The following is a 10,260-nucleotide window of genomic DNA, read 5'->3' on the forward strand; positions in this document are numbered from 1 at the left end:
GTCCTTCTGTGGCGGCCAGCACCACGCAAACCCACGTGCCAGCGGCGAGCGGCCGCCCTTGGCTCGCCGGGCTCTGCCGGGGGGAGCAGCGATGCCGAGGGGACACCAGCGCTCGCAGCCGCCCGGAATGCCGGGGACATCCAGTCCTGAGAGAGCACAGATCTCGCCCGGAGGGCTGGCCAGGTGCAGGATACAGGTGGGCTGCGCGCCGGGCGAGGCAGCGTCTCAGCACGGACTGCCAGCCGTGGTGGGGAGCCGGAGGGAGAGGCTGCAGCTCATCGCTGGGAGGAGGAGAAGGGGCTGCGGCTGATCGGAAGGGCCGTGCTGACTCACGGGCGGCAGGGCAGGCTCTGCCCGCGGCGGGGGCTGCGCTGGGGCTGGGGCGCCGCGCAGGAGGGGCTCCAGGCGAGGGGTGGGGACCCAGCGCCTATCTGGAGCAGAAAAATCAAGGTCACAGGCGGAGCTAGTGGGAGCGTGCTGGGGGGCAAAAATCGGCCCCTTCAGCCATAGGGAGCCAGGCAGGGCTCCCACCTGTGGATCGGAGGGCTCAAGAGCAGGTCTTCCCTGTTCCCTCACCTTTGGGGTACTCGTGTGCAGCAGGAACTCGGGTCAGCCTGGCCGTGCTGTCCTCCACAGCCTTGGCCTCACCGAGGAATCAGAGCTCTCCCCCCTCCACCACCAGTGGGATGAGGTAGCGATTTCAGGCAGAACCAACCCCTGACACGCCAAGGACCAGAGCTTTCCTGACCACTACATGCTCTGTAAAATGGCCACTAAACTGAAACTGGGTAAATCCAGGCCAAGGGAAGGGCTCTCCCAGCTTTGGAGCCCTCGCCCAGCACTGCTCAGCACAGGCAGCTGCCCTGTCCCACTTCCCAAAGCCTGGCACACTGCCACGGGGATAGGGAAAGGAAAAAGCCAGGATGCAGTTGGAAATTGCCTCCTGCACGATGCGAGGGGCTGTGGCTCATGACAGTGGGTCTGTCACAGGAGCATTCCTGGGCCACACACACCAGCTCTGCCAACCTCTGCCAGCCCCCACCTCAGCCTGGGGGTCCTGCGGGCACAGGGAGCCTGTGCTGGCCGTCCCATGCAGTGCTCATCCCCGCCAGGGGCCCCTGGCCGGCACTGTGACCTTCCTGTGGCCGGCAGCACCACGCTCTAAAGAAAAGCAGGAAGCCTGGGGCCAGGGAGCCAGGAAGCCGCCCGCCCTGCGAGGGGCCAGCACAGCCCCGGTGCCAGGGGAGCCCAGCTGGGTGGTGTCAAATGGCTGCGGGGGCAGCAGGGTTTGCCCACAAGGAGCTAGCCACTGGTGGGTGTGGGGCTGGGGTCACCCAGCACAGCAGCTCCGTGGGTCCTGACACTTCCCCAGGGCCGTGCTAGGATTAAGAGCAGAAAGGAACTGCTTGGGGGCAGGAGCGCCTCCTTGCCCCCTTCTCACCATCCCAGGGCCTGGAGCTGCCACCCCTGCCCGGCAGCAAAGGGTTGATAAGCCCCACAACCACAGCCCCTGCTCAGACACACCTCTGCTTTTATAAGCTGAAGTAATTCCTGATTTTCTCAGGACCTTTGAGGCCAGCCTGCCCACATCACCTGCGGTGATGTGACAAGATGCATTGCTGCTCCCAGCCCTCGGAGACCAGAAGTGCTGCCACCACAGTCCCTCAGCCCCAGAGCCCACCCCAGGGCAACGGAGCCCTCCCTCCCAGTGGGCTCCCAGTGCAGAAGGCAAACCTGAAGGCATGCAGAGATACAGAGAACCTGCTCCTGCCTGAGCAGGCAGGCCCAAGCCCCTTGCCAGGCAGACAGCAGGAGCTCCTGCCCCTCCAGAAGAGTAGCTGGAACAACTGTCCCCAAGGAAGCTGCTCCATGTGCTCTGCCACCACAGAAAAGACACTGGACTATGAGAAACAGAGGGATGTGGGCTACTTTCAGGCATCTGGGACTGGGACTTCCAGCCAAGGACAAGGAAGAGAAGCAGAGAAGGGACGCTCAGGGCCCTGCTACCAACATCCTCCCAGGAAACACAAACTGGGAGCTGAGTCAGAGACCTGGAACACGCCAGTGGTTTGGCAAGAAATTGCAGCAAGGAGCGGGGTGGCTGCACGTACAAACCTCACCTCTGGGCAGCAGACCCCCCTCTGTCCAACCACAGCCAACTTCGTGTCTCCAAGGCAGGGAGAAAGCAAAGGAAAACACTCAAATCCAGCCAACAGCTGATTTTTTTTTCCCCCCAAACATCACAGCTGCAGCACACGACATGTAACCTCTCCTTTGCTCTGAGGAGGGGTTGGGAGACACCAGTGGAGACCCGGGGAGGAGGCTGGGGCCCTCCCAGCAGGGAGAGAGGGCAGGCAGGATCCACCACCGAAGCCACCTAGTCCTCCACCGAAGTCCTTACCACGTACTCCATCGCTGGCAGAGGGCAGGGCAGGCCCCAGGCGGGGAGCAGAGACGCACAGCCCCTCTCGTCTGGCACTCCGACCTGCGGTTCGGGGACAAACAGGGAGTTAGCCAGCCCTGCCCCAGCCTGCCAGTGCAGGGGCCGTGGCACCAGGAGGCAGACCCTGCTCCTCCACGCTGCCTGCAGTCAGATGGGGCCGTGGCAGCTGTGACCACACGCTGCTGGTACACACAAGAGAGCCAGGGAAGCCACCTGCTTGCTGTCGGAGGGAAGACAGAGCTGGGGTGGAGCAGGGCAGGAGTGTGAGGCTGAGCCTGGCTCTGCTGAGGCCTTGCCCACACCAGCAAACAGCGTCAGGGTCCAAGAGTCACTCTGTGACCCGAGACAAGTGTCGGAGCCGATCCCTGCCCAGCCCAAAAACCAGCGCCCAAAAGCCACACGCAAGGAGGGAGAGCAGAGGCAGCCCAAGGGGGCAGAGCTGCCCCCTCCTCCACCCCAATGCAGAATGGCACACAGAAGGCTGTGCCCCTTCCTCCCAGGAGAGCAGTAAAGAAGGGATCTGTGGAAAGAGGCTACGAGGGGGGAGCTGGGAGAGGCAGCAAGGTCTGTGAGGGGAAAACAAGGCAAGCAAAGCAGCAGCAGCTCCAGAGCTGCTGCTCTTCCTGCTCCCACCCCCACCACCCAGCCGAGGCCAGGACAGCCAAGCAGTCGAGGGCAGAAGACATGATTTACTGCCCAGCACTAAATCACACCCTTATCTGGAGCCCAGGCAGGCACTGTGGCCATTTGCTCAGGAGACAGTGAGATAAGAGGGCCCTGTCTGGCACTGGCAGTGGAGATCAACCCCTGCAGCACCACATCACATCCCTCACTGCTGAGCAGAGGTGGGGACTGGGCCCTTAGGATACCAGGGGCCGAGGCTGGTGGCAGGGAAGGGGTGTCAGAGCCCTTAGCCAGGGTGTTCAGCCTTGCTAAAGCTCACTGGCATCCCTCCTGGGGAGGGGACACTGCTCTGAGCAGCTCCTGAGGTGGCCCATCCACAGCATTCCCCCACCAACGGGCGGGTCCTCTTGCCCCACTGGGCCGGGAAGGGATGGCATCTTCGGCCCCTCTGCTCCAGGCCCAGCCCAGGGCGGCCCCAGGAAGCACTGCCAAGAGTTGCCCTTTGGCCAGAGGCTTCTGCCACACTAAGGTGATGAGCAGGGCCCTGCTGATCCTTCCTCAGAACCCACGTCTGGGGTCTGCTCCGCGTGGGTGGCCCCATCCAGGGGCTTCAAGGGGAGAGGCAGGGACAGTCTACAACAGATGGACACAACACAGCGCTGGGGAGCAGACAAAGGCCTGCGCAGAGGAACAGCCACCCTGCCCACAACAGCCCGGTCTGCTCAGGGAAGTCATCCCTGCCTTGGTCTGAGGCACACAAGGCAGGGTGGCCGAGGAACCCTCCAAACGCAGCCGGTGCCCCTGTCCCGGAGGTCCTGCCGGTCCGGGGCTCGGGGGTCTCCCCAGGCCCCGCAGCGCCCGTGGAACTGCGTCCCTGCCGTGTCCTGCACGGGCACGGCACAGGGCGGTGCGAGTGCGAGCCCCGGGCACACACGGCAGCCGCCACGCCGGGTGGGTCACCCCGGGACCGCCCCGGGAGCCCAGCACCGGCACCGCCACCTCCGGCCCCGGTCGGGCCTCGCGCAGGAAGGTCTGGGCCTGCCCCGGGCTCGGCTCGCCCGCGCCAGGAACGCGAGGCAGCCAGGAAAGGAAGGGCGGCACAGGCAGCGGCGGCACCTCGAGCGGGTGGCGGCAGAAGGGCGGCGGCGGCGGCGAGCGGTGCAGACTCACTCAAGTCCCGGGCGGGCACCGCGGGACCCTGGGCCTCTGGCGGCCTCGGGGGCCCTCCCGCGGGGGGGGCCCCTCCACCCCCGCCCCGCCCCCGCCCCGGCCCGGCCGGCGCGCGCTCACCGGGCACCATCGGCCTCGCGCGGGTCTCGCGCCGCAGCTCCCCGCCGGTGCCGCTCCCGCGCGCGCCCCCGCCCGCGCGCGCCCCCGCCCCCGCCGCCACTCACTTCCGGCCCACGCGCGCCCCCGCCCCCTCCCGCCCACGTGACACCTCACCCAAGCCAATCGCGGGGCCGCGCGCCGGCCCGCGGGAAGCTCCGCGCGCGCACAGACCAATGGGCTGGCGCCCCTGCCCCGCGCGGGGCGGGGCCGGCCAATGGGAGCGCGGGGCGGCGGCGTTTGAAAAGCGCCGCGGGAGGGGGGGCGGGGCAGGCACCAACGGCCGCCGGGGGCGAGGGGGGCCCGTCATGGCGCACAAACAGATCTACTACTCCGACAAGTACGACGACGAGGAGTTCGAGTACCGGTACGAGAAGGGCCTCCCTGGGGAGCGGGGCGGTCCCGGTAACGGGCGGGTGGTAAAGGAGGGAGGGAGCTCGGTTACGGTTTCCCGCGGGAAGGGGTGAGGGGAGGGTGTCCCGGTAACGGTGCGCGGTGGGGGGAGAGGCCGGTAAAGGCTCGCTGGTGGAAGGGGGGGGGTGGTCGAGGCGCTGCGCTGTAGAGCAAGAGGGAAGTTATCCCGGAGGGGCCCCACTGAGGGTTCTGTGTGGAGTCACGGAGCCGGTCCCGTTAACGGTGCCCCGGGGGGAGGAACCCCATCCTGGGAATTGGAGGCTGTGAGGGTGACCGGGTCAGGGTCCCTGGGGGGTGCGGTGGCCCCGGGGTGCCGCAGGACTCACCGAGGGTCGCGGGGGGGCCGCAGGCACGTGATGCTGCCCAAGGACATCGCCAAGCTGGTGCCCAAGACCCACCTGCTGTCGGAGTCGGAGTGGCGGAACCTGGGGGTGCAGCAGAGCCAGGGCTGGGTGCACTACATGATCCACGAGCCAGGTGAGCCCCGCGGGGGGGCGGGGGTCGCCCGGGGGTCTCGGCCTGACCGCCTCTGTCCCCCCGCAGAGCCCCACATCCTGCTCTTCCGACGGCCGCTGTCCAAGAAGCCGGACAAGTGAGCCGTCCCCGCTCTGCTGGAGCTCCCAGCCCGTTCGAGCTGAGAAAGCACCTTCCTCCTCCTCCTCCTTCGCGTTCCTGGAGGGCTTCACCCCCTGGTCCTCGGTGCCGCCCGGGCGCCGCTGTGGCCACTCGGCGCCGGTGCCGGGGGTTTTTCCTGTTGCGAGGCCTCCAAAGCTTCAATAAAGTGATGTTTTTGGGAGCTCCTGTCTGTGGTTGACGGCGAGGGGGGTCGAGGGGCTCCCGGGACCGCGGAGCCTCTTGGCGCGGGTTCCCGGGGACAGCAGAGGGTTCTCCGGGGGCTGGGGCGCTCCCGGGGCCGTGAGGGGACGGGGGGCGCTCCCGGGGCAATCCCGGGGCCGTGAGGGGATGGGGGGCAATCCCCGTGCCCCCGCCCGCCGGGCGAGCCCATGGCCACGAGGGGGGGACATCCCCATTCCCCCCCCGGGGCGATGGTTCCGTCCCTGCGGTCCCGCCTCCCGACCAATGGGCACGGAAAAGGCTGTGTGACGGACGGGCGGGCGGGCCAATGAGCGCGCGGGGAGGAGCCGCGGCCCGGGCGAGTGTTCGGGAGGGTCCATGTTGGGGTCACTGCGGGGGGGTTTGCTGCGGGCGGCCGGGGCCCTGCGCGCCGCAGCCTCCCGTTCCATGGCGGTCGAGGGGCCGGCCCGGGGCTCCCCCAGCACCGCCGGCATCATCGTCATCGGCGACGAGATCCTCAAGGTGCTGCTCGGGGCAGGCCCGGGGGGTGGGGCGGCGGGCCGGAACCTGTGCGCGGGGCTGGGGGGCCATCACGGGTGTCTCCGTCCCCCCCTTAGGGCCACACTCAGGACACAAACTCCTTCTTCATGTGCCGGCGGCTGCGCGCCCTGGGCGTGAGGGTGGCCCGCATCTCGGTGGTGCCCGACGAGGTGGAGGCCATCGCCAGCGAGGTGGCCGCCTTCGCCGCCCGCTTCACCTTCGTGCTCACCTCGGGCGGCATCGGCCCCACGCACGACGACGTGACCTTCGAGGCCGTGGCCAAGGCCTTCGGGGAGAAGGTCGTGCCCCACCCCGAGCTGGTGGCCTTGGTGCACAAGTTCTTTGGCAGGACGGAGGCGCAGTGCCCCGAGATGAAGCTGGCCCGCGTCCCCGAGTCCTCGCGCCTCAACTACGGCCAGGACGGGCGCGGCGGCGCCTTCGAGTACCCGCTGGTCAGCGTGCGCAACGTGTACATCTTCCCGGGCATCCCGGCACTGATGGAGCGCGCCCTGGACGGCCTCGCCCACCTGTTCCGCAGCGAGCGGACCCGATTCCACTCCCGCGCCGTCTACGTGGCGGCCGACGAGCTCCTGATCGCGCCCGTGCTGGACCGGGCACACGCCGCCTTCCAGGGCCGCGTCAGCCTGGGTTCTTACCCGGACTGGGCCAGCAACTACTACCGCGTGAAGCTGACGCTGGACTCCGAGTCGGAGCAGGACCTGGAGGAGGCGTATGGCTTCCTGATGAGGCAGCTGCCGCCGGGCGTTGCTGTGCCGCTGGTGACGGACTGCGTGTCTCGGGCGGCTGCAGAGGTTTATGGCCTGGCAGAGTCAGGTACCTGTGCCTCCACACTTCTCCCGTGCAGCCCAGGAGGGCTGGGGCAGTGGGAACGCTGGCCTGGGAGCGCCTGTTGTGGTTTGCTGGGGGGCTCACTGGGGGGTGCTGAGGCTTTGCTGGCTCTGCATTGTCCCACACAGGTGGGAGTGGGACCTGTAACCCCAGTTAGGGCCAGCGGTGGCAGAGTGTGAGAGCACAACGTGCAGTAGCAGCGGCAGTGCTGTGGTTCCCCAGGCCCTCATGATCCCTGTCCCATCGTGGCACAGACCTCTGGGTTGCACAAGCTCTGCTGCGGTGCCAGCAGTGGCTCCACTGTGTGTTGGGACACAAGACGTCCACAGGCTCTGGGGCTGTGCCGAGGCAGTGTGACCTGGGCAGGCACCAACCATCCCATCCCAGCAGGCTCGGCCCTCGGGCAGAAGGTGGCAGCAGCCCTGCAGACCATTGAGGAGGCTTTGGACCGGTACAGCCTGGCCCAGCTCTGTGTGGGCTTCAACGGGGGCAAGGACTGCACGGCCCTGCTGCACCTCGTCCACGCTGCTGTCCAGAGGTACTTGCCCACGGGGCTCCAGCCTGGGGCAGGGCTGGGTGGTCCCGCTCACCCCATCCAGGGCTCTGGGGCTCTCACTTGCCCCACTCTGGGGGAATGAGTGGATTCTTGGGATTCTGATGGGGACTGGACACTGCCCTACTTCTGGTTGCTGTGGGCCAGGGCCCAGCTGCGCTGGGTCTCTCTGCAGGAGGTTCCCAGTGAGGCAGGAGAAGCTGCAGGTGCTCTACATCCGCATCGTGTCCCCCTTCCCTGAAATGGAGCAGTTCATCCAGGCCACTGTCCAGAGGTAGGAGGCAGAGCAGGGTGGGCTGCAGGGCAGGGGCTGTGCAGCGTTGCCTGCAGACTGTTGCCCGCCCTGCCTGCGCAGGTATGATGTCCAGCTTTGCACCGTGGAGGGCTCCATCCGGGAGGCCCTGGCGCACCTGAAGGAGCAGCAGCCACAGCTGGAGGCTGTCCTGATGGGGACACGGCGGACAGACCCCTACTCATGCACCCTGACCCCCATGTGCATGACAGACCCCGACTGGCCCCAGTACATGCGGGTGAACCCCTTGCTGGTATGTGACCTCTACCTGCTTTGGGGCTGGGACTGTCTCCATGGGGCCTGGGAGGGGTAAAGTGATGGGGCTGGGAGCTGACACTGATCCAGCCCCATCCTGGAGGGCTTCTCTCATGATTCCTGCTCTCCCCAGAGCATCTGCTGCCCCATGGCGTGGCTGTGGGTGCTTGCTGCAGCCAGGCTGCCTGGTGCTGTCGGCCAGGGCTTATTCCTGCCTGCCAGGGTGTTTCCCTGTGTATGAAGAGGCGCTGGGAGGGAAAGGGGTGCTCTGAGGACCATCTGGCTCTCCTGGGTGCTCTCTAGCAGGGTCCAGATGCTTCCGTGGAGGCCTCTGCCTCAATCCCTATCCAATTCTGCCCGCAGGACTGGGCCTACCGGGACATCTGGGAGTTCCTGCGCAAGCTCTTCGTTCCCTACTGCATCCTCTACGACAAGGGGTGAGTGCCCAGCGCTGCCCTCTCTGCGGGCACAGCTAGTGCCCCTGGGCACAGCCCTGCAGCCCCCTCCTTCCTGCACAGCTACACCTCCCTGGGGAGCATGACCAACACGCGGAAGAACCCGGCGCTGCGCTGCACCGACGCTCGGGGCCGGGAGAGCTACCGGCCTGCCTACGAGCTGGAGAACGAGGAAGAGGAGCGCACCTCCCGGCAGTGAGGGCCACGCTCTGGGAGGCTCCTCTGGAAAGCTGCCAGGAATGACACTGAATAAAGCTGCTGCCCGTCAGCACTGAATGAACCTGCTGTGGTCTGCGCTGGCGCGTGGCCTCTTTGGGCCCTGAGGGCCCCATTGGGACAGTGGCAGGAGTGGGAGGAACAAAAGGGCCCCCAGGCCATGCCCTCCCGCTCTCTGTTCCCACTGTTGTGGAGGTTTTGGAAGCATGGAGAATGTAGCAGGTTCCAGGGCTTGTCAGGGCCCTGTGTGTCAGCACCGCTGCCTCTCCCCCTCACTTCAGATCCAGCTGATCCCTCATCAGCCATGCAGCTCCTCCAGACCCCGCGGGCACGGCCACGGGCACTGTCACTGCCGGCGCCCACCACCGCCTCCCTGGGGCTGCGCCTGGGCTCCTGGCTGCTGCGGCTGCTGCGGGAGTGCGTCTACCTCCTTCTCTGCAGCTGGTGCATCCGGGAGCTGCTGGACTAGGGAGTGCCCCCTTCCCCCCTCCGGTGCTGCAGGACCTCCAGCACCCCCCTGCCCGCCCTGGCTCTGTGGGTGAGTGACCTGCCTGCAGCTGCCCACTTGATGTGGTGTTTGGGGTGTGACGGTGGCCTAGTCGTGGTGCTTGGTGGGTGATGGAGCCCAGTCATGGTGCTCCTGGGGGCGAAAAGGTCATGATCATGGTGCTGGGGGGTTGACAGGGGACCTGGCTGTGGTGCTTCTGGGGACTGACGGGGTGCAGCCTTGGTGCTGGTCAGTGGGTCCTCACCCGCTGTGCCTCTCTGCCCTCCCCAGGACTGCATTTGTCACCACGTGCTGATGGAGCTGACAGACCCCCGGCGCTGGGACACTGCACTCCCCACAGTCATAGACCCCAGTAAAACCTGAGCAGAGCCTGACTGGCTGCATCTGTTTGGGCAGAGCTCTGGGAGCGTTTGTGTGTGTGTGTGTGCGTGTGTCTGTCCCCAAACTTTCTGACCCTCGCCCTGGGTAGCACCAAGGCACACCAGCCCCACCCTCGCCCCTGCCCAGGGCTGAGGGTCCCCACATCCCCTGGGGCCAAGGAGAAAGAGAGGGAAGCTGGGGCTCTCCAGTACCTCCTGCTTCCCCCCCCGCCCCCTCCAGCCCTTTCATGTCCCAACCCTGTGCTGCCAAGAGTCCACAGGAAGCAGCCAGAGCAAAGTGTCTCCAATGGGCCCAGCCCAGCTGGGAGCTGCATCGAAGGTCATGGCTGGTGGCATTGGGACGTGACTGTGGGGGTGGCCGTGGGTCCCTGAGCCCACTCTGCCTGATGCTGCCTGTGCTGGTGCCTGGCTCTGGCACAGGGAAGGCTCCGCACGCCCCGTCCTCATCCTCGGCGGCAGCGCTGGCGCCAGTGTGGCCTCCCTTATCTCAGCGGGAAGTCGGGAGCAGGAAGCCTGGCCCGGCACGGGATAAGGGTCCCGTTTACATTAGCTCTTTTGTTGTGGAGCAGGCTCCCACCCTCACCCAGCGCCTGCAGTGGGGGGCCCTGCT

At 66.8% G+C, this 10,260-nt stretch overlaps 2 protein-coding genes across 5 annotated transcripts; both read left to right on the forward strand.

Moving 5' to 3' along the window:
* The first annotated feature begins 4,574 nt into the window (after positions 1–4,574).
* On the forward strand, positions 4,575–5,616 carry CKS1B (CDC28 protein kinase regulatory subunit 1B). Of its 2 annotated transcripts, XM_050327991.1 has the most exons (3): positions 4,602–4,760; positions 5,157–5,284; positions 5,351–5,616. In XM_050327991.1, exons 1-3 carry the CDS (start codon positions 4,702–4,704, stop codon positions 5,401–5,403), a joined length of 240 nt encoding a protein of 79 aa, XP_050183948.1. In that variant the 5' UTR covers positions 4,602–4,701; the 3' UTR covers positions 5,404–5,616. The 2 variants fall into 2 exon arrangements, with proteins under 2 accessions (XP_050183947.1, XP_050183948.1); XM_050327990.1 differs by having other exon boundaries at positions 4,575–4,760; positions 5,157–5,616.
* Positions 5,617–5,972: 356 nt separating this feature from the next.
* On the forward strand, positions 5,973–8,826 carry FLAD1 (flavin adenine dinucleotide synthetase 1). 3 transcript variants are annotated; one of them, XM_050327938.1, is made up of 7 exons: positions 5,973–6,124; positions 6,220–6,976; positions 7,382–7,529; positions 7,699–7,818; positions 7,900–8,089; positions 8,455–8,528; positions 8,610–8,826. In XM_050327938.1, the coding sequence occupies exons 1-7, from the start codon at positions 5,981–5,983 to the stop codon at positions 8,743–8,745; spliced, it is 1,569 nt and encodes a 522-aa protein (XP_050183895.1). In that variant the 5' UTR covers positions 5,973–5,980; the 3' UTR covers positions 8,746–8,826. The 3 variants fall into 3 exon arrangements, with proteins under 3 accessions (XP_050183895.1, XP_050183896.1, XP_050183897.1); XM_050327939.1 differs by having other exon boundaries at positions 7,720–7,818; XM_050327940.1 differs by lacking the exons at positions 8,455–8,528; positions 8,610–8,826 and having other exon boundaries at positions 7,692–7,818; positions 7,900–8,048.
* The last annotated feature ends 1,434 nt before the right edge of the window (positions 8,827–10,260 follow it).

Source organism: Myiozetetes cayanensis, unplaced genomic scaffold, assembly GCF_022539395.1.
Source record: "Myiozetetes cayanensis isolate MyiCay16 unplaced genomic scaffold, myiCay2020 scf35, whole genome shotgun sequence".
Classification (NCBI taxonomy): Eukaryota; Metazoa; Chordata; class Aves; order Passeriformes; family Tyrannidae; genus Myiozetetes; species Myiozetetes cayanensis.